This window comes from Cricetulus griseus, unplaced genomic scaffold (assembly GCF_003668045.3).
Source record: "Cricetulus griseus strain 17A/GY unplaced genomic scaffold, alternate assembly CriGri-PICRH-1.0 unplaced_scaffold_172, whole genome shotgun sequence".
In the NCBI taxonomy this organism is placed as follows: domain Eukaryota; kingdom Metazoa; phylum Chordata; class Mammalia; order Rodentia; family Cricetidae; genus Cricetulus; species Cricetulus griseus.
The window spans coordinates 11,002-35,392 of NW_023276889.1; the positions used below are offsets into that span (position 1 = coordinate 11,002).

The following is a 24,391-nucleotide window of genomic DNA, read 5'->3' on the forward strand; positions in this document are numbered from 1 at the left end:
TCAGCCATCAGGAAAGGGGGGGGAATTGAGTCTGCTGTACCAGACACCAGACCTTGAGAATATGCTGATCTGGAATGGCTCTGTGTCTCATTTGAACCATCCAATGGAAATGATTCTGTATTTCGCCTCATTTGAAAGACTCTGTGTTTCACCTCATTTGAATAACTCTGTACTTTGCCTCATTTGAATAACCCTGTATAGCGCCTCATATACATTGACCAATGGGAATAGCTCTGTATAATGCCTCATTAGAATTATCCAATCGAATCCCTGCTCCTAGCTTGCGCCTTTTTCCCTATATAAGGACCCCTTTCCCTTGGCTCGGCGCGCTTAGCCACACTGAAGCTAAGTCGCCCCGGGTACCCGCGTCTCCAATAAAGCCTCTTGTTTTTTGCATCCAGTTCGTGGCCTCGCTGATTCCTGGGTGTGTGGGTCTCCCTCTACGAAAGTGCCTCTTCGGGGGTCTTTCAATTATTATACACACATTTACCCTAAAGCTCTAACTCTTTGGATGTGCTTGATCCTTGGGAAAATGCTGTGGCCTTCATGCCTGTCTCACTTTCAAGTCTAGCAACATAGACTAAGACAAGGTCAGACAAATGTGTTCAGCTGTTATGGCTGCCAAAATGGGGAGATGGTCCCTTCACTACTTCTACTGATTCAGTGGCAAAATCAGCTCATACAAGCAAGGATTGCTTTTGGCCTACAGTTTGTGGGGCACAGGGTATGGTGGTGGCAGACAGTCCCATGCCACTTGGAGGAAGAAACTGCTTGCTCGCCTCTCAGACAATCAGGAAAGACCCGACCTCAGCAGGGTTCTCATGTCACCTCTCCCACTGTGACAGGGACCCCAGCCCAGGGACCTGATGGTACCACCTGCGTGTAGCACAGTTCTGACCACCTCAGTCATCTAGGAAGTTTCTGTCTAGGAAGAGACCTGACACTCAAAGTAATGAGTGTCACAAGTGCCCTCCAAGTTTCCTAATCCACACTTCCTTGTGACCATTATCTTTTATGGTGGCACTTGTAACTTGTTAGTTTTGAAGGCAATCGATTTTCTGCAGTTTGAACCACTGGTAGAGCAACATGCTCAGTTTTTCTCATTTAGATATCTCTAAAATTTCAGGCCAGTGAGACAGGGTAGACTAGGCTGGTCTCAAACTCACAGAGATCCACCTGCCTCTGCCTCCCAAGTGCTGGGATGTATATTTCTCTTTATAATTCAAACTACCTTTTTGAAAAACAATCAAAGTGTCTAGTATGTAAACACTGGCTCTGCTGCTTTGTTTCATTTTCAAATCTGGACAAACCAAGAGCTGCATTTTCACATAGAATAACCTATGGTGCAGAAAGAAAGAATTATTCTTCTAATTAGAGACTAGTATAGCTGTCAATCAACTTGCTTAGTGAAATTGAAATGTCATCTGGAATGCTTTGACTGCCAAATGCAAGAATCCCTATAGTTTCCACAGATGGCCTCCTAATCTAAACCTAACAAATAACTAGGATAACCATTCTGATTAAAAAGGAAGGTTATATTCTTGTATTTCTCAGTGCTTTGCCTAAAGAGTCTTATGTTCATTTCTGTTCATTCCTCTTGAGATGTCTTTGCTACTCCTGAAGCTTGCTACATTGTCAGATGTCTGTGCCGTGATTAATCACTTCTTCTTCATGTAGATGCAAGTCTTGCTGGATCAACCAGGAATAATGATCCAACAAGACATCAAGAGCTAGAAGCTGGTACAAACGGGAGAAATTCAACAACAAGCCCTTTTGTGAAACCAAATCCAGGGACAGCAGTGTGGAGGGGTTATGTGTCTATGGGGTGCATTTTTCTTAGATGCCCTAGAGGCAGAGGAGTCTCAAAACACATCCAAACAGTGGGATTCACTTGTGGGCTCAGATTCTTGGGGTCTTTGCTCCCAGTGAGTCAGTATTAACTCTGCCACTAAGACAGATTAATTCAGCCCACTCAATGTCTTACAGTCACCAGAGCAGAGCTCACCAGGTGTTTCAGTTACTGATGCATCCTGAAGTATTGAAACTAGGGAAGTTCCAAATTGGCTGTCTTGCCTTTAGAAAGTGGTTGGCATGGTGAATGAGTGTCGGACCTTTGAAGCTCCTTCACCTCATCTGGTGATCTGTTGTCAAGTTCACCCTGTGAGTTGAGCATTGGCCGTGCTTACTTGTTTGCAATTGGAGCATTGGTTCTGCAAGCTAGAGGAAAGAGTCTCAGAACCACAGTAACTGGCTGTTCTTGCTTCCGTGCAGGGACCAGCACTGAAGGCAACAGCGCAGGCCATTCTAGGAACAATCTGGGTTCCAAAGTGGCCTTATTCGCAGGAATCACATCAGGATGTGTCATCTTCATCGTCATCACCATCACCTTGGTGGTACTGCTGCTCAAGTACCACAAGAGGCACGGCAAACACTCTCCACAGCACCTCCAAGCGAGGTGGCAACAACTCTGGCTGGGAACCCAGTGATGTTCTCATACCCCTAAGGACTGCAGATAATGTCTTCTGCCCACATTATGAGAAGGTCAGCGGGGACTATGGGGACCCAGTGTACATCATGCAGGAGATGCCCCCACAGAATCCTGCCAACATTTACTACAAGGTCTGAGGCCTGGGAACTTTGCCTCCCAAGGGAACTCTCACTTTGTTGTGGGTGCAGGGACAGCCTGAGCTTGGCTCTGGGGGCGGAATGCCTCCTAGAAGATCCTGGAGCTGGACTGTCTTGTAGGCTGTAACTTTTCAGCCTTGGGGAACCACAGACTCTCCCCAGAAGCTGGAAGATTGCTAAGAGATCCCCACTTGGACTGCTGTGTCCCTGTGTGGACCTCTATGCTATGCACCCAGCCAGGCACTCAGGACTCTGCAGATCCCGGGGAGGACACGGTGGGCTATGGGTGGTCTATGCAGCAGTACCTTAGGAGAAAGTTGCACCTCTGCCTCTGTGTTTCCTGTCATGCACACTGTACTTGTCACTCGGACCTCGGGTAACCTCAGTAAGGTTTTCAAAGATCCCTAGCATTTAGTCCTCACTCCTTCTGTTTCCAGGGCTCTGCAACAGACCCTTCACTCCACATCCCATATCATTAAGGGACACTCACCACCCAGCCCTGGCCCCACCCTTTACACCAAGATGAAATTAAATGTGTATTAGTTACAGAATTCTGCTTTCCTGGACGCTTGGCTGGGTTTGCTGGGAAAAGCCTGGGAGGTGTGGCCAAGTGAGGAAGGTTCTGGCTACCACTGCAGGTGGAGCATAGTGGGGAAAGCAAGAAGGAAACAATAGATAGTGCTTTGGTTTTGCTGAGAGGAAAGAGGAAAGTGGGAGACTACAGACTTTGTTGAGTGGTGGTAAGCTCACTATCACAGCTATGCAACAGGAAATCAAAGACCCTCTCCTGAAGTGGAACAACGGGGCCGTTGTTATGAAAAGACTGGCCAGAATTCTGAGGGAGAGGACAGACCTCTGGGGCAGGACTGTTGAGGTACTGGCAATAAGAAGCACAGCCCTGGATCTGCGGGAGAGTCAGTCTGCTTTGGGAGATGGTTTAAGCAGACTCAGCTGCTATATTACCATGTTTTAATCACCACAGGGTAAAATCATGTAGGAGAACAGCAGAGAGCCAAATCTGACCTAGAAGTTGAAAAGCTAAAGGTCAAAAAGGTTGTAAGTCCATCACCACTAAGGATATTGGGAAATTTTCATTAGCAAAGGTTGGTCAGATTCATCTAGTCCCCATGAGTGCCCTTCTTCTTCCCCGATTGAGCCTTACACTTTGGTTATTGGTTGATGGCTGTGCTGTCTGGGCTGTGAGGCTGTAACCTGTCTCCATGTCAAAGCAAAGCATACATGGCCCACCTCTAAGTGTCCTTAAGATGGAGATAACATGATGTCAAGGAGAAAGAGGGAGATAGGACATATTTATAATAGGTGTATAGAACACAGGGATATAAAATGAAAGATATTTACTTATATATATTTTAAGATTACACACAATACATACCACGAGACGTGGAATTCATTGGTTGTGGCAATTAAAGCAGTACCAGCCCTTAGCGCTTTGCAGGTAAAACATCAAATAGAGCTACTTCTAAGAGAAGTGGCATCACCCCAAAAGTTATCAATTGTCCCAACTCACAGGACTTCAACCCGGGGCAAGAGAGTCAGGGATAGCAAATGGGGACAAGACACACAGAAAGAACGACCACAAGACAGGATTCTGATCAAGTGGCAAACTTTATTTCTCAGACTAGTTTATATAATCAGTAGAGCAGGATATGGGCAGGGGTAGAATGGGTTGTTTGTGCACCAGGTTTTATTATAGGCAGGATATTTGGAAGCCAAAAATAAGAAGTTTGGCAGGGTAAAGTGTTCATGAGTAAGAGGTCCAGGAAGGTTTTCCTAGGTGACTGAGCCTGTGGGTGGAGGACTGGGTCAAGTTGTTTCTTTTCTTGAGCTGAGGCTCTAAGGAACTGCTATGTAAAGTTTAATATACAACTATGTGGCCAGCCAAGAATGGCCTAAGATCTTATGCCAAGCCCTGAGATCTTTGGTTCCAAAGTGTAGCGCCTGCACTACAACATTTCCATAGTATAGGGCTAGGTACTTGGGTATTTAATTAAAGACAAGACAGCAGGTCTTTCTTGCAGGGAGAGAATGCCCTTTATTCCAACAAGAGTGGGGGCTTATATACCAGTCAGCAGGCATGTTGGAAAACTACCCAAATCACAAGTTCAAGTTCCCAGGCCCGTGAGGCAATCCTGAAAGGGCAAATAATAGAATAACAGGAACTTGCACTCAGGACTTCAGGGAAGGAAGAAAACAGGATGTACTTGCTAGGTAAGCTCCTAGTCACAAGCTGGTCAGCAGACCCCTATGGGGGAAGGGCCAAACAAGCCCCCCTTTTATATATACATATAAAATGAGAGTCAGTCTTAGATCACCCAGAACAACAACATCTGCTTTACCCGTCATTGAAATGCCTGCCCAGGCCCCTCAGACCCTCTGGCTTAGGTTAGCAGACATCCCCTAAGTCTTACCCATCATTGACTGCTCACTTGTCCTGCAGGCCCAGCCAGACCTGCGCTGAGGGGTTATCTGCTGCCAAGGAAAGCATGGTTTGCTTGGTTTAAAAATGGCACTGGGTTTGCCACCATCCTGTATGGCAAAGGCAGACTGGGGCTAAATCGGCACTGCCCAGGGCTATAATTCTGAGGGCCAGCAGCCTACTCCATTCCTTAGTTAATTGACCTCTTAGCTGCAGTCCATTTAAGAGGGAGTCTCCTGAAAGGGGAGGCACCCTGGTCTTAATAATTAGAGTAGCCAATTGAGTTGTGTGAAGATTTAAAGTACCCAATTGTACTAAAGAATTGATATTATTTTGAGAATTTAAGGCAGGGGCAACCTCCCCTGAGAGCTTATCCAGCGTGCCTGCTGTGGCAACTGAGTGAAAGATAGCGATGTCAGCTGTAGCAGCAGTGACAGTGGCTGCTGTGATGTGAGCAAGAGCTGGTTCTCTCCCAAGTATTCCAATGGCATAGGCATAGTACCATGAACTCGAACCACCAAGGCCAAACTCTCACCACTCCAACGGCTTCTCAAATGGCATTCCTGAAGGGAACAAATAAGCACTTCTCCCATGGGAGTGTTAATGCTCATTGAAAATTCTCTGACAGCTGTCTTTCCCAGGCTAAGTTTGGAGCTGAACATCACTGTCCACACCTCACTCCAAAGACCCACCAGCACCGGGACAGGCTGGCTCCTCACAAATCCCAATGGGTCTTTTGATGACTGTAGTGTATCAGCCAGGAACAGGGCACACACAACGCTGCGGGACCCAAATTGGGTCTCACTATCATGTGGGAAGATGCAAACAGACCCTGGGGCCCACAGCAAAACTGAATCTGGCCCCTTCCAAAGGCCTGAGAGAATATCTCTCCATTTAACCAGAGGTTTTTGCTGTGCAGAGGACCACCAATGACGGTCTGCTGCAGAGATACCAGAAGCATCCACAATTTAAAAAATTAAGATATAAAGGATAAGTGATAGAGTAGAGTGAGAGGAACCAAGGTGACCCTCAAGGTCCCCCTTCTTTACTTTAGCCAAATAGGTTTTCAAAGTGCGATGGGCGTGCTCCACAGTAGCCTGTCCTTGGTGGTTGTAAGGAATACCAGTCTTTAGAGTAATCTCCAAGTATTGACAAAAATGATTGAAACATCTGCTAACATACGCAGGTCCATTATCAGTCTTGAGCTCAAAGTGCATTGGCTGGTGCTGGCAGCAGGGCCGACAACTGGGAACCCCATTCCCAGGCTGGTGGCAAGAGAGCGTGTGGCCAACAGCTAAGTGAGAAACCAGGGTCTTCCAAACTCATCTCAGATCGGGCCACAACTAGTGTGGGGTGGTGTGGGCAACGAGGGAGTCGAGAAGGAGGGGGAGAGCAGCACCCCTTGATAAAGGTGGGGAGACGGGAAGCCCTGAATTCCACACCCAAGGCCAATTTCAGAGGGAGAGGAGGTTACAATCTAAGACTTGGCCAAGGGCCAGAGTGAGGGGGGGCAATGGCTTGGATGGGGCATGACTTAAGAAAGCAGGGGTAAAGCCAAAGCACCCCCAAGTCCAGCAGTAGTCCCACAGCTGCTACCTGAATCCCTCCCTTCTATTATAAGGGCCAGCACACAGCTGTGGCAGGAGGGCGGGGCGAGCAAAGGCAGACCCAGGCAATGTGTCAGCAGCAGGTGATTGTGTGACGTGTTTGTTCACAGTTTCATTAGCTGTGACCACCATGCCCAAAGGAAACTGATTTCAACACACCTTCTTGATCCCAGAAGTTCAACTAGGCAGCCAGCAGTTACACTCAACAGATGTTACTCAGCACAACTTAGGTATGTCAAATGGACAAGAAATTAGTATCAGAACAGTGTCTCAGGATGAAGTCCGAGTGGAGCTTCCTCTCCAGTACTTTGAGGTCTACAAGATGAATCTAGAAAATAAACTACTGTGGAAAATGAAGACTTAGGTTGAATTGGGGAGGGGAGGCCAGGCCCTTGGTGACTAATTGCTGTAACACTGTCCTTCTGTTGGCTGTGGCAGCTTCAGGTTCTCTTTTGACATCATCAAGACCCGAAGCTCCTTCAGGATGACTTTGATGCTATGGGATTCCTGCCATTTTGCCAGCACTGCCATGGCACTTGTATCCACCACTCCATTTGAACTACTCACACAGCTCATATTGACTTTTGTTACCAATCTTACAGATGGGGGTGCTTCCAGGTATTTAGGCCCACATTCTATTTTAACGCTGTATATTTGGTTTTCTTAAATTGATCTTGGAGGCCCAATTATCATCCCTGTCCATTTTGTAAGTGTCATTTCCTCATCGTCCTCTAGACCCAGGCTAACTGTGCCATCGACTACTCCTTTCTGTCCTTCTTCCAACTCTTCCAACGGTCAGAAATTTTGAGGGACTTTTACACCAGAGCCTGTGGTGGCTGCCAACTTGCTTCCCAAATGTTTTTTCTTAACTCGAGTTCCCCATATCTTGAGAGATTCTGTGATCCCAGAAAGAAATAAATCTTCCTTGCTAAATGCTTGTCCCATTGTTCAACTTTTCCACATAGGTGGTGTTCATCAACCGAAAGTCCAAAGAGCTGGGTAGGCTGCTGGGTCTTCCTCCATCCAAGGCATATAATTGACCTTGTAATGGATGTCTTACTGCATGGAGTGGCCCATCCTGCTGATGAACACTGAAGTTCCCAGATTCCCAACTGTATCAAGCCACATGTTGGGCACCAGTTTTCCTGACCTGCAGGATGTCAACCTAGGGCAAGAGAGTCAGGAATAGGGAATGGGGAAAGAGACACAGAAAGAAGAAACACAAGACAGGATCCTGATAAAGTGGCATACTTTACTTTTCTCAGGCTAGCTTATATAGTCAGCACAGCAGGATATGGGCAGGGGTAGAATGGGTTGTTTGTGCAACAGATGGTAGTGTAGGCAGGATATTAGGAAGCCACAAAGAGGATGTTTGGCAGGGTAAAGAGTTCATGAGCAAGAGGTTCAGGAAGTTTTGCTTAGGTGACTAAGCCTGTGGGAAGAAGAATGGATCAAGTTGTTTTCTTATCTTAAGCTGAGGTTCTAAGGAGCTGCTATGTAAAGGTTAATATAGAACCATGTGCCCAGTCAAGAAAGACTAGGATGCCTAGGATCTCATTCCCAGACCTGAGATTTGGCTCCCAACAAGAGACAGTGTGTCTCCTTATGTAATTTACTCATTTCAACACCATAGGAATCCTGGCAGGTTTACCCCTGCTGAGTATATATATCTAATTAATACTGTTACTTCAGGGTCCCAATTTTCAATTAGGTTTTTTTTTTGAAAAAACAAAAAAGGACATAGCTTCTTAACAAATTATTTACCATGTTAATGTAATGTTAATGTAAAGAAAACAGAAAACAGAAATCAAGACAAACTTAGTTAGCTTATCCCATTGCCTACAAAATAAAGAGAGATAATTTTTTTTCATATGATTTAGTAATCTTTGTTCTTCTGAGATTCTGCACCCCAGAGGTTAGGGCTGAATTCTTGAAACTTGATGGTGAATTTCACATCTTGCTCTTCTCTGTTACAGTTGAGCAGGGGGTATTTTTCTTAAACTTGCATCCAAGCATCCAAGCACAGCTATCGTTTTCATCAGCACAGTGTGACTGCTTGCAAGAGTCCCTGGAAGGGGGCTGTTTCCTGTTGACATTCCCCTCATGGAAAGAAGGAATAGGGAGGATCAATGCATCTTCAGACTCTGGGCCCCCCTCTTTCACTTGCCAAATAGCTATATGTAATTCTGACCCACAGCCTTGTATTCATTAGAGATGCTAGCATTTATAAACTGAGAAAGGTATGCAAGTCACCATCCATGCTCGTGTGAAACTATTCAGTGGTGTGGCTACTCTAGAGTCACCCATGCTCTCACAGGAAATTCCTCAGCCCCCAAACCTCACTGGTTCCCAAACTGGACTTTGATGGAATCATACTTTGGTTTATGGTTGGTTTACTAGGAGGAGGGAGTAGGCATTTGCATGAATCTTTGCACACTGTGAATGATGTTCTTAAGTGAATAACTAGTCTGAGCTCTTCTTTCATCAGAATAAGGCTTTCTTTTTCCTGAGCAAGCTCACTCATAGGAAGGCCATATCTGGTCTATGAAGGAAGAGAAATAATTGATTTTAACTAGGTGTGACATTGTCTGTCTCAAAGCTATGACATAACTCTACGGAATTTCATCTTACGCTTTATTTCATGTATATGTGTGTTTACCCATATTTGGACATGTGCAGTACCTGCAGAGTACAGAAGAGGGAATCAGATACCTTGTAACTGAACTTACAAGAGATGGTTAGCAACCATGGTTTCTAGCAATATAACATGAGTACAATACATCAATACCCAGTGTTATTAAGTGCTAAGCTTACTCTCTAGCCATTTATTTATTGGTTATTTGGTTTTTCGAGACAGGGTTTCTATGTGGCTTTGGAGGTTGTCCTGGCACTCGCTCTGGTAGACCAGGCTATTTCGAAATCACAGAGATCCACCTGCCTCTGTCTCCCGAGTGGTGGGATGAAAAGCGTGCACCAACAAAGATCAGCTTCTAGCCAAATTTTTATGTAACATTTATTTTTATACATTTTTAAATATATTGCATCATTTTTGCCATTCTTTCCCAATTTCTTCCCTTGTTAATTCTTTTAACTAGGTGTAAATAAAGTATTTGCAAATACTTGAAAAAAGTCTCTTGTGCACATTTGTTTTGGTTCTGTGTTATGGTATCAAAATTGAACATAAAGTTTTGGACAGAAAAATAGGGAGATGATCCCTGCCTGATACTATTTGGAACAGTAAAATATACATAAGGTTATTAATCCATCCTTGGGTCCAAACAAGCTTGGATAGAAGGAAAGTGATATGCACAGCTAAGTAATATAATCAAGCCATGTACTAAAAGTCTCCACAAACCTCAGGTCCTGTTTCTCCAGTAAGATGGTCAGATAAGTCATAAATATTGCTACAATAGAGAAATTCTTATCTGGAGGAATCAGTCTTTTCCCACAATGAAATTCGCAGGGAATTCAGAATGTCATGGTGGCTACTATTTCAGTAGATACCAGTGAAAGGCAGTGATATAAATGTAACTTAGAATACCCTTATTCCTATGAGTCAGGCAGGTACCGGAGATTGCTGGTGTGGAGACTGAGGAGCATTATGGTCCCAATGTGGACTGACAGCCACATGAGTTGCCAAATATAAAATGTTGGAAGAAATGGAGGGGGCTGACCCACTTCTGCTGAGTGGAAACAGAGTACAGTTTATGCCAGCTTGTACTCAGTCACACACGAAGAAAGGTATCCGGTATTTGATATTTGTGCTTTCCAGCCCTAATCTCCCACACTAAACATTCTTCCAATCTTCACAGCTGTTTGTAAATAGCTTATTGTATATGCCTTAGAGAGACTTCAAGTCTCACAATTTTAATGTCATCTATATTTATCAGCACTCAGAGCTCCAAACTGAATGTTTTACAGGCATCAGGGGAGAAGAATATGAGCCCATTCAAAAAAGAGAGAGTTCGTGACTGCAAGTATAATCTCCAGCAGGTGTACATCTGATATGTGAGCTTATGGTAACCTATTCATACCTATTTACCACATGGGATACCAACTCACTCTTGTGATTTTGGTTATTCAGCCATCTTTTAAAGAGTTTTATTTTCAGCTTCTCTCTTGATCATTTATTTTGTACTATATTCCCTCATTTTATGGAGATTTGGGTATGGAAATTTCCATAAGCACGAACTCTAAGTAAGTTTTTGATGCAATTGATCATATATTTATTCTGAGGCATCAGAGCTCAGATATATTCATGTTGTTGAATAGAAGGCTCAGCACTTAGAACTCTGACTGCTCATCCATAAGGACAGGTATTGATTCCCAGACACAGCATCTCTACCAGACAAAAGAAAACACTCTTTGAGTACACACGTGAGGAATTTAATGTTTCTTATATTATGTTGTATTAACCATTTTAACATTAACACTGCCAAGTATTTTGAGAAAACAAAACAGCATATTTTGGGAATGTATCATCTACACTTGGGATTGTACTCAAGAGGCAGACACATGACGATCATGAATTCAACTGTATCCCTCATCATTACTGACGCCCAAGCAATGCTGTTAATAAACAGCAAAATCTAAAGGGTGTTAGTGAAAATATGGAAAACATAACCAGGAACAACAAACCACCACACTTTCAGACAAATAGTTATTTGAAAAATATGATCTCACACTGCCTGATAATAAAAAAATACCACTTAGATGATAGTGGTAACCTTATATACATTTCAGCAGAAAAAAAAAAAAAACTAACATTAATCAAATTACAAAATGAACAAAAGCCACAAAAGGAATATAAGGACAACAAAATAAACTTCACTAAATGGATTTGCCACACATATAGCACTCGTTGGCATCCACCTCACATATTTCAAAATAGAACCCCCAATTCAGTGACTGCTAAAACCACTTCCCACTCTATGCCTCATACTGCAGCTTATGGATGTGAGATCTTAGACTCCCAATTTCAATGCCATGCAAATTTTAATGAAGCTCCTGTATCATTAAAGAGGAGAGAAAATAATACAAACTAATAAGCTTCACACATGTAGTAGTTAATTAATGCACTTGAAGAGATGGATAAATCTAAAATTGATACACTATCATTTAAAATCACAGTGTAAGTGTTTCAGCTATGGAAGGAAAGGTATCCCTAAATGTCATAAGTCAATCTATACCTTCATCTGTGAAGGGAAGATGGCCTGGAAAACTGCAGCTCTGAAGAAAAAGTTATCAAGACTTTTGGGATGTCATTCTATTACTGAACCTTTGGATACCAAGGGCTCTGAAGAAAAATCTACCCTGAGTGTCCAATGTCAGGCTTCACATGCTGCTGTGAAGGGAAGATATCCTGGAATCACACAGATGTGAGGAAAAGGTTATTCTGACTGTCAGGAAGTCAGGCTACACATGAAGTTTTGTTAAAGGGGGGGGCGTGTTCTTTGTGCAGGATGTAGCACTCCGGCTCCTTTCTCAGAGAGAATCATTACAACTGAGGTTTGCTCCACTGTGCTGTTAGACTTTATTACCAGAAGTGTCCATTGCTTCTCTTCTCTTCTCTTCTCTTCTCTTCTCTTCTCTTCTCTTCTCTTCTCTTCTTTTCTATTCTCCAGTAGAGAGTTTCCAAGCAATGATAACCGTATCTATTTAGCTCGAGCCCAAATTGTCACTTCTCTTCTTCACTCAACTATGGGGGAAACTGATCCAGAAAAATAACAGTCTGCTACAGGATTAGTGAAAAGATTTTTCTCCTCCTCTGCTCCCTTAAGGGAGTCTCCCAGCAGAAGTGTACGTTGATTGTCTGATCCACTCCACTAGGGAATGGATCCACTCTTTCAAAAGAAGATTTTTACTGAAACTGATGGATGAGATTTACTTGAGTGGGAGGAATCCAGGAAATTGGCTGTCACTACCATTGTGGAAAATGCTATATTCCAACTGAAGAAGCACAGTGTTTATATATGTCTTCTTAGAGAAATAGGTTTTTCATGGAGAATATTTCTCAGCATGTTAATTGGTAAAACTTCAATCCCTGAGATTGAATAACCCTTGAGAATGAATGGATCCCTGCTTGGGGATTGATTGGTTTTGAGCTCAGATATTGGTTGGATTTTTCCTCAGCTTATCAGGGAAAGAGTTTGTTTCTTTGGCTTTGTTTACAGGGCCGATTGTGTTTCTTTCACTAGCCCTTTTTAATTATTTGGGTCTTCTTTCAGGGTATGTTTCTTTGACTCCAGATTCATTTTAAAAAGGCTGTTTATTTCACTGTTCCTAGTTCCTGGATTGGGGTGTGTTTCTTTGGCCGAACCTTTTTTTCTACACATATGACTTCCATGAGTGTGTTGGAGCAGCAATATGAAAATGGACATCATAATGTTTTTACAGATTGTTGACACTGGCAAATTCTTCTATAGAATACTGTTGTGTATCTGATCAGAAGTGTGATGGCTAAAGACCCCACCAACCACTTGATAATGAAAAGCCCTCAGAATCTTTTTCAGGTTCTCAAGAATGATTTTAACATGCTAAGGCTTTAAGAGATTGATTGCCCATAAAGTTTTACTCCTGCATAAATGCAAAATTAAACCAAACTGATTGCATTTATATTTTCACTGCTGAATAGTTTGTAAGGATTTCAAAGATTCCTCATCCATGCAAAAGCTTGACCATATTGATTACCTTAAAATGCTTTGTCTACAGTATGTGTTATTTTATGGCTTTGAAGAAATCATGGAAATGCAAAGGCCTTTACACAGTGATTGCATTCTTAGAGTATCTTCCCATTATGTGTCCTTTTATGTATGTGAAGATGAATATGCGAAGCAAAGCTTTTACTGATTTGAGAATGTTCATATAGTTTCTCTCTAGTATGTGTTCTTTTATCCATTAAAGAGCATTTTGAAATGTGTAGATTTTACCACATTTATTTCATTCATAAGGTTTTTGTCCTCTATGTGTTCCTTCATGCCTCTGAAGGGAAATGTGCTGAGCAAAGGCTTTACCACACTGATTACATCCGTAGGGTTTCTCTCCAGTATGTGTCCTTTTATGCATGTGGAGATTACTGTTCCGAGAAAACGCTTTGCCACATTGATTACATTCATAGGGTTTCTCTCCAGTATGTGTCCTTTTATGGTCTTGAAGAGAACTGTGATGAGAAAAGGCTTTACCACACTGATTACATTCATAGGGTTTCTCTCCAGCGTGTGTCCTTTTATGTGTTTGAAGATAATTGGAATGAGCAAAGGCTTTACCACACTGATTACATTCATAGGGTTTCTCTCCAGTGTGTGTCCTTTTATGACTTTGAAGATAACTGTGCCGAGAAAAGGCTTTGCCACACTGATTACATTCATAGGGTTTCTCTCCAGTGTGTGTCCTTTTATGACTTTGAAGATTACTGTGCCGAGAAAAGGCTTTGCCACACTGATTACATACATAGGGTTTCTCTCCAGTATGTGTCCTTTTATGACTTTGAAGATTACTTGGCCAAAAAAAGGCTTTACTACACTGATTACATCTGTAGGGTTTCTCTCCAGTATGTGTCCTTTTATGCATTTGAAGTTTACTGTGACTAGCATAGGCTTTAAAACATTGGTCACATTTATACAGTTTCTCTCCAGTGTGTGTTCTTTGATGCCTTTGAAGATGACTGTTATATTCAAAGGCTTTAAGACATTGTGTATATTCAGAAGGCTTCTCTCCAGTTTGGTTTCCTTCATGCCTGAAAATAAAATGGGCATGTGAATGCTTTACCATATTCAATACATTGTTGAATCTTGATATCTGTATAAATTAATATTACATTTTTTTGCAATTGTGAAGAAGAATCAGATCATGCAGGCTGATCACTGTTTTTGCACTCATATTTTCCCCTACATTAAGGGTTGTTTGCCATTTTTAAGAGGTTGTCTTGCATCTTTCAAGATACTAGCATAGGTATAATCCTATCATATATGTTTCTAATTTTTAGAAACTTTTTCTACAGGTGATGTTTTACATAATGAAAAGAATTGGAAAAAATCAGATTTTTATCACCATTATTGAATTTTGAAATTTTCCTACACTTTGAGTCATACTACATTTGCTAATGAACTGGAACAAACAGAAGTATGTACACAGTCCTACAGTCATTCTGGTTTTCTGCAGCGTGAACTTGTTTGTGTATCAGCAATGAAGCAGAAAAATAAATAAATTCATCACTTGAAACAAATTCAACAACTATGCTTAAATTGGAACTACTATGTGTCTTTTAAATATTCTGAGATGTAGGTATATTTTGTCCTCCATATCCCTTTGCTGATATGGATTGTATCCTGACTAATACATGATATAATTATTAAAGGATGTTTACAAAGAAGAGGCTTCCATGCTTCGTTCAGTTTGAGTTTCTGTTCCTTATAGACGAGTGCTAGAGAGACTAAGGATTCTCTGCAATAACTGCCCTTTGACTCTTGACAACAATTGTCCCTTTCACTAAACTTACAAAATAACAGCAGGTACATGAGTAAAACTAAATATTTCTGGAATATTTTCTTAATGGAAGGTATGGAGATATCCCTTTAACATCAAACATGTATACATTTAGCAATATAGGTAATATGAAATACATGGAATTAAATTTCTATAGCATAGCTCTCATGTTGTGATGATTCAAGTGGTAATTTCTCTCAAGGCATTGTTTTCTTGACTTCTTTCTTAAAATAATGTGTTGCAAATGCAGCTCACCTACCTGAAGCTGAAGTATATGGTTTTGTGTGAGTTTAATAATCATCAATGAATTTAAGCTGTGCTTAAATACAGTGTTGGTTCTATTTCAGACTTACAGGACAGATTTCAATTCATCAGAGGCACATTTCTATCAGGTCATAGATGAAAATTACCTTTCATGTCTTTTAGAACTCGAACATTCTTCTTCAGTAATATGGTCTTCCTTACTGCATTCTAAAATATAGTAGCAAAATGTACATGTATTAATGAAAATGTGTAAAATTTAAGTTACTCTCTTCAGTGAACCACAGAACAGTTTAAAATATGAAGGTACAGTCTTACCTATATCGGCGAGGTTCTTGTAGGTCTCCAGCATCACATCTTTGTAGAGGTTCTTCTGAGAAGTGTCCAGCAAACTCCACTCTTCCCAAGTGAAGTCGATACGCACATCGTTATACGTCAAGGCATTCTAAATTATCACATACATATGTGCAACTGAAATCATGATACTGATCATATTGTAAATATATGATTCTGTGGAAAGTTATATTAAGATGTGTTACTTTTATGCTATGGAACATTTGGATAGTGAAGTAAACATGTTTTGCTTCTGTTTATGCTGTGGGTTTGTGAAGCTGTTATTCTTAGACTGTCTACAACTCCTGATGATCTGACAAAGAGGTGATTATCCAATAGTGAGGCAGGAAAAAGGGTAGGCTGTCGTAGCAGGACAAAGTATATATAAAAGAATTAATGTGGAAACAAGCACAAAGAAGCAAGATAAAAAAAGAGGATGATGGTAAGGGCCAGATATCAAGTCACTCAGCAAGTAGTGGATTGGGAAAGAAACTAAGATATACATCAATGGAGAAAGTTAAAAGTCTAGAGGCAAAAGGGAGATGGTAACATTTAAGTTAATAAAATTGGATAGAAATAAGGCAAGGAAAGGCCGGGTATTTATCAGTAATCACATGCACGTGTGTATCAGTTTGGGACTGGTAGGTGCCCTTCCCAGAAGGTAAAAATCTAAAGAGCTAAAGGAGTAAAACATTAAGCAAGTGCATGGTACCTGACATGGGACCATATTTCAATGTAACACCAGAGAAAGCTAAAAATAAAAAAATGGGTGTTTTGAAATCTGTGGGTTTTAACTCCTTTGCCAAACCTCTGTCTCCAAAAATTTTTGCATTACAATTCATAGCAGTGCCAAAATTATAGTAATTAAGTAGCAACAAAAAAAATTTATGGTTTACAACCATTACTCTAGGAAAGTTGTCCATCATTTTATCTTTACTTTTAATTGTTCAACCAAAACACTTTCAGTTTGAGAACAATTTTAGTTATATATAGTTATAAATTTTACAATTTATTCTAGGTGGTTTTTAAAAATTTATTTATTGTTATTCCCTATGTACAAGTATCTAAGTTACAGACACTTGAGTTTCACACTTACCCCTATCTGTCCACACATTTAACACTTCTGATGATAATCTCCAGTACCCAGCTTATATTTCATTGAATGTACTCTTAATAATTTAATATAAAATTCATATCCAAGATTTGAATAATTTATAAATGTAACTAACACACTCTTTAGAGCTAATTTATCTCACATTGATTTCACAGCTCTATTTTCCTTTTAAGGATGAGATTAGAGTCTTTTTTATGATTTTTATATATTTTTCAATTTCATGATATGATATTTAGTCATTATCTTTGTTTTTTAACATTTAGGAGCTAGATGTGAGCACAGCTGATGTAATGTGGAAGGTTTGGGATAGAACCTATGGTTAGATAAGGTGAACATGCAAGGAGAGAAAGAATTGCTGAAGGTAAATTGCTCCTTCAGACTTCTGGTTGTGGTGAGTTTAAGGGTTCTGCAATTTGATGAATATTATCTTTTTATGTATTCTAATTTTTAAAATTTGAATTAGATACATTCTTACTTTATATACCAATCCTAGTTCAATGTCCTTCCCATCCACAAATACCACACATAGAACCCAACCCCTCTTCTGTTCAACATAATAGGTGTGGCTTTCCATGGGGAAAATCATCAAAGTTCATCACATCGTTTGGTAGAGGGCCTAGGCCCGCCATAGTGTGTCTAGATGGAGAGAGTTTCCCTTTATGGGGAGTTGCCTACTAATGTCCATTCCTACAGTAGGGAAAATACAGTTCCATAACTAGAAGCCCCAAAGACTGCTCAACACTCCTAACTGATACCCACACTCAGGAGGCCTACTTCTGTCATATTCTCGTTATGAAGTCTGAAGTCAATGAGCTCCTAATTTTTAATATCAACTGTTTCTTTGGGATTCCTCAGCTTGGTCATGAATACATTGCTCATTACACCTCAGTCTCTACAACTGGATTCCTTGCATTCAGCTTAGTGCTTAGTGCCCAGGCCATTAACTACTCTCCCAAACATATTGCAGATTTTAGAAAGGAGTTCTGTTTATTGTCAAAACATCAGGGCCCAATGAAAGTTCCCAAGCCCAAACCCCAGGCTGTTACTGAGTCATCCCAGCCTGAGGGCTTAAATGAAAGCCTTGCTGGATGAGGTGAGTTCTTAACACAACTGTGTTATATTTTCAAATATTTGTCACCTGGTTTCACATTGTCCCCCTGACAAAATTATGTTTTTTTCTCAAGAAAAATGAAAACTTAGAATTTTATGACACAAGGGTTTGAGATTTTTTGTAACCCTGTAATGCCTCCATGAGCAGCTTTCAGAGGCTTGTTCTTGTAATGGAGATGGGACACCGGTGGCTTCCTTTTAACAGTTTGTAGACAAATGTCTAGAAAATCCTGGTGGAAAAATGTGTATCGTAGCATCCAAAATAGGCTGGTTAGCATGTGCTGAACTTTTGTGTCTTTCAGATACAGTCTTGCTCAGCTCAATTCTATTTAGGGAGACATACTATTTCCTTAGCATTGGTAAATCATTTGTATCACCAATTCTATTCTTTTACATTAGGGCATTATGGAGGAATGGTAGCAAACACATGAGATGCCTCGGAATAACCTGAACACAATTAACTATAGATGTGTATTACATACAAATGTTGAATGCAAAGTGTTGAATTTTATGATAATAATGGAAAAATAGGCCAGACATAGGAAACCTGCTTTCCATATATGCATCAATATTGTTGAAGTTGATTAGAAATGTGTTCCTCAACACAGACAGCTCCCTGCTCCCAATTTTCTGATCAGATGGAGACCACAGAACAAAGTTATTGAGAAACCTCCCTCTAGGTGAAATAATTCACAGAGACTGGATGGCACTTCACAAACAGGGAATCTGGCTGCAGTTTCCCAGACAAATACAGGGAGGACACACCACACTATCTGCCACACCTCACTATCTGCTCCTCCCCATATACAGACAGCATCCCCTAGCTCACCATCTCTGGTTTTCCAGATCACTGAAGCCCAGCACAGTGCCCTGCAGCAACAACTGAACCACAGCACAAAAACAGTTTCCTGTTCAAAGTCAAGCCTGAAGGCAGGTGTCAGGAAGAGCCCTGCACCTCTTCTGACATGCAGGTCACATGGAAAGCCTGATTGGAAAGTGAGTCTTGAGTGACAATAGCATCTCCCACAGGGTTAGAGTGTGCTTAAAGACACAGTATTGTGCTTCCTGGCCGTACCACCCACACAAGAAAAAAATCTTTTCTAGATCTGCAATGATATACATTTCAATAGCACTAGCCCCTGGCTCAGATTGCAGACCCTGCTGTTTTCCGGGTCTCCATAGGAACATCCCCTTGTACTCCTGGATAGAACTGACAAGTTTCTAAACACCTATAAAACTATGGGAGGAGGCAGGGATTCAAATCAGACCAAATCAAAACAAATTAGAAAAACGTCATGTGGGAGATGAAGTGTGGGGACAGATTGGAGGCTTGTGATCCACAGCCTCCCTTTGCTCCCTCTTCTCCCTCCCATCCCTTCCTCCTCTCCCTTCTCCCCCTCCCTTCCTGTCTTTACTGACCCAGGCCTTTAATCCCAGGGCTTGGCAGGCAGAGCCAGGCATATCTCTATGAGTTTGGGGCTAGCTTGTTCTACAGAGCAAGTTCCAGGTAAGGCTCCAAAGCCAGAGAAATCCTGTCTCAAATAAAAACAAAAAGAGATGACTAATGGTTAAGAGCCATGCCTGCTCTTCAAAATGTCATGAGTTCAATTCCCAGCAACCACATGGTAGCTCATAAGCACCTGTAGTGAAATCTGGTGCCCACTTCTGGCCTGCAGAATACATGCAGGCAGAACACTGTGTACATAATAAGTAAGAAAATCTTTAAAAAATGAAAAGTAGCCAGGCAGTGGTGGTGCATACCTTTAATCCCAGCATTTGGAAGGCAGAGGCAGGCAGATCTCTGTGAGTTCAATAACAGCTTGCTCTACAAGTGCTAGTTGCAGGACAGCCTCCAAAGCTACAGAGAAACCCTGACTAGAAACAAACCTAATAAATAAATACAAAAAAGGAAGAAAAAGCTGTGTGGTGGTGGTGAATGCCTTTAATCCCAGCACTTGGGAGACAGAGGGAGTTGGACCTCTGTGAGGTTGAGACCTCCCTGGTCTACAACAGTTAGTTCCAGGACAGTCTCCAAAACCACAGAGAAACCCTGTCTCAAAAAACAATGCCATTTACAACACGGACAAAATTAACTCTACATGGATGTTTTACCTAAATGTTAAATGTGAAGTGCAAAACTTCTAGAATACACTGGAGAAACTAGGCATCTCCAAGTTTGGCCAGTTTCCTTCCATATGTGACAAAAGGATATTGGTGATAAATACAAAGATGTTTCTACACAAATATCCCTGATCAAAATGCTTTCCTCAGATGCAGCCCACAGAGTGAAGTATCCATCAGCCATCACCATGTTCTGGGTAGTTTCTAGGATCAAAGGGGCCCTCACAGAACAATTAATGTGACAGGTGTTTCCCACCCAGCCTCCAAGAAGGCCTAACACATGGTCTCCCATGCCTCCCCATTCAGTCTTCCCCATCTTGGGATAGCATCACCATGTTGTGTCTTCTGGGCTCATACATCCTCAATCAAAAGTCCCTAGAGCAGAACTCACAGCACAGCAATTAATCCACTGGCACCTGTTCTGCTGTACAACCAAACCTGCAGCGTGGCTTCAGGAAGTGTCTGCAAGACTTGTGACTCGCAGGTAGGCCTGGTGTCCGTGATTGGCTAGTGAAGCTTGAGTAACAAGAGCGCTTCCTTAAGGTTTAGAGTGTGCTTAAAGTCACAGAAGAGGGGTCCCTGGCCCTGGCTTCTACTCCAGACCTGGACCTTTTAAAAAACTGCAGAGACACAAATTTCAAAATCACTCACCCCTGTCTCCAGATCTGAAGCAACAGCTCCACAAAGGCTTTGCTCCGTAACTTTACGAGTTTTCCCAAGCAAATTCCTGGTTTTAGACAAGACTCTCTTTTTTATTGGCAATACCTCAGGTTTTTATGGAAAGCTCCCAAAGCCTAGGCCCGAGGCTGTCACTATCTATCATAAAAATGTTCCCCTCCCTGCCTTATGGCCTAAATTAAAGCCTTTCTTGATTGGACATGTCCGTAACAAAACAGAGCTTTACATTTCAAATAGATGTGTAGGGGAAGCTGTAGCCATGCCTTCTTAGGGGCTGGCTACAGGAGTACCTGGGCAGGCTTGTGAGGGTGTGGTCAGAGTGAGTAGGGGGTCTGCGTTTTCGGTTTCAGTCTCTCTTTGCTTCTTGCTGTACAGACTACCACCGGCTGGCTGGTTCGCTCTGTAAGTAAGGCTTTTCCCTATTAAATACCCTTATATTTCTACCTGACTCCATATTGGTAATTTCCTACTATATAGATGTAACCTGGTGTCCTATTGTCCACCAAGTAGAACTCTGCCTTTCTCAAGAAGAAAACTGGAACGTTATGGCACAGCCTGCCTTAAGGTTGTTTTAACCCTCTAATCGCTCCTTGAGCAGCTTGTTACAGTCCTATTCTTTGATATGAAAATGGGTCTCATTGCTGGATGTAAATCAGGGGTGGCTCATTTGTAATTATTTGCAGCCAAATGTCTACACAGTGCTGATGAAAGAATATCTATCCTAGCATCATAATTTCTAACACACCTGGTTATCATATACTTATCTTTGGGATTTAAAGCAGCCCTCCTTCAACTAAATTCTACTTTGTGAGGCTTACAATCTCTTAAATATTGGTAAATCCATTTATATCAATTTTACTCTTCTACATCACAGCTTAGTAGTGGAGTGCTATCCAACACACAAGATGCCTTTTACAACCTATACAAAAATAACAATAAATTGATCTTTCATGTAAAGCTGAAATGCAAAAGTGAGGCATTGGTTGTACACAACTTTAATCCCAGTACTTGGGAGACAGAGGCAGGCAGATCACTGTGAGTTCCAGACCAGACTGGTCTGCAAAATCTAGTTCCAGGAGAGCATCCAAAGCCACAGAGAAACCCTGTCTACAAAAACCAAAAACATAATAAAAATAAAAAGCTGAAACACAAAGTACTGAAACTCTCTAGATGGTAATGAAGAAACCAGACCTCTTCAAGTTTGACAACCTGCTTTCCATGTGTGCATCAAAAATATGTTGAAGTTGACTACAAAAATGTTTCTTCACACTGCTCCCTCTTCCCAATGTTCTGAGCATATTCATTCCAGAGAGGAAAGTTATTGAGAGTCATGCCTCTGGTTGCAGGGCATTTCAAGGACTGCAGGAAACATCACAGGGCAGGAAGACTGGCTGCAGCTTTCCACACAGTTCCAGGGAATACCCACCACACTGGCTCCAGTACTTCACCATCTGCTATGCTCCATGTGGAAACAGCAACCCCTTCCTCACCATGTTGTGGTTTTCCTGTTTGTCATTTCTCAAAGCACAGCACACAAAACCATTGGAGTCAGTTTCTCTTCAAAGTTCATCCTGAATCCAGCATCCAGAAGGGCCCTGCAGCACTTCTGACACCCAAGTCACCTATGTGTCTGATTTGCTAATAAGGCCTGAGTGATAAGAGCACCTCCTATAGGGTGTCAGTGTGCTTAAAGACACATAAAAATGATTCCGACTTCCACCTCAGATTAAAACACTCTTCACAATCCCATATAATTAACTCAAAATGACCTTAAAATTCTTCTTTGGACCTTCCTGCTACTCATATTTCTTCAAAACAGACAGGATCCATTGTCTAGAGCTCTCCAAAAGTGAGGGTAAACTCTTGCTATGGTTCTGCAAACTCTCATGTCCTCTTGTAGTGTGAGAAAACCTAGGACCACTGATGCACACAAAGAAAATAATGTAGAATAATTAAAGGTCCACTTCCTGCCACATGTATCATGACACAACATGTGGAATCTGCACTATATACACATCCAACAACATGTACACCTGCAGATCACAAATTCCTTTTCTTCCCTGGAACTCAACATTCCTTAATCATGCTACTGGAGTGGGAGATAGCAGAAAGTTACCAGCATTCTGACCATACATTAATGAAGGATGAAAACCATCACCTCAGGATCCATATGACAATGATTTTGTGAAGCCTATAATTTCTCCATGTGTGGTGGTATTTTTTCTACTTTAATATGAAGGGTGACAGGTGGGGGTGTCACATCCCAGGAATGGTGAGGTAGAGGCAGGGGGATCACCATGAATTTTAATGAGTTCCAGATTAGGTTCCAAAGCTACACAGAGAAAACCTGTATCCACAAATAAATAAATAAATAAACAAAATACCCACAGAAAAACAAAACAAAACAAAACAGTAAAACAAAGCTTGTCTTAAGACAAGAATGGAGAGCTAGGCAGTAATTAGCTATAGAGGCCAGGTAATGGTGGAGCACACCTTTAATCCCAGCAATTGGGAGGCAGAGGCAGGTGGAATTCTGCGATTTCAAGTCCACCCTGTGCTACACCAGATTTAGCCACTCTAAAAGACAAACAGAGCCAGGTGGCGGTGACTTAATCTTTTATTCCAGTACGTGGGACTTGGAGATAGGAGTAACATGACTGGGTGGAGATAGAAAGATAAGGCAGGAGGGGACAGAAGCTCATTTTGTTCAGTCTGCAGGTTACAAGGTATAAGATAGGCCCATTGGTCTAAGGATTCAGTTGATGTAAGAAAGAGGGCTGGCTGATCCCCTCCTCTGATCTTTCACCATTAACCCCTCTATCTGACTCCAGGTTTTCATAATTAAGACCAATTAGAATTAGCGCTAGAATCTCCAGTGCACTCTAATGTGTCATAGTGCAACTGTGGTGCAGAATAGTAGATTGGATTTTAATAGAATTGAGGGTATTAGGATTTACCAATTTGCCAAGTTTATTGACATATTTTGCATATGTGTGTGCATGAAATAGAAAGTTTTCTACATGTACATGATATGGAATGTAAATAGCAAAGCTTCTTGAGTGTCATTATCTGAATTCTAGTCATCACCAAAAGAAGATGAGCTGACCCATGTGACAACATACACAATATGTTATGTCTGATGAGCCGAAACTCTTTCACAGATCAGCAGCAAGAAGAACAATAAAACCTAAATAAAAAATAAGCAGTTGATCTTTGGGAAAATGATTCTTCTCAGTGTAGATCTTGTATGTGGTAAATTTAGAGTATAAGATGAATAAAATCCAATGACAATGCCCAGCAATGCATAACAAAATACTGATTACAAAGCTACATTCACATAAAAATTAAAAAAAAAAACTTTAGAAACTACATTCACATTGGAAATACTTAGAATGTTCAATGGGATTATAAAAATATAGTACACAGATGGATATTATAGGACTTCTGTACTTAACACAAATCTATAACATTCAAAATGTTTACAACATTTGTAAAGCAATAGAGAGGACAGAGAGAAAAAGCCAAGAACAGAGTCCTGAAAACATAGTCAATCAACTACTAATCAAAACAAAAAAATAAACTTACCCAGGAAAAGTGTGAACATTGACAATGCTACCCAAC

At 41.3% G+C, this 24,391-nt stretch overlaps 1 protein-coding gene and 1 pseudogene across 1 annotated transcript; both read right to left on the minus strand.

Annotated features, from left to right (window-relative positions):
* Nucleotides 1-7,022: 7,022 nt before the first annotated feature.
* LOC103158726 lies at nt 7,023-7,636 on the minus strand (annotated as a pseudogene).
* A 5,923-nt stretch (nt 7,637-13,559) lies between these two features.
* LOC113838731 (zinc finger protein 844-like) lies at nt 13,560-15,859 on the minus strand (the record flags this gene model as incomplete). The annotated part of the gene is made up of 2 exons (XM_035453734.1): nt 13,560-14,404; nt 15,733-15,859. Coding segments are annotated over 2 exons (972 nt in total), but the record flags the coding sequence as incomplete, so codon positions are not given.
* Nucleotides 15,860-24,391: the final 8,532 nt, after the last annotated feature.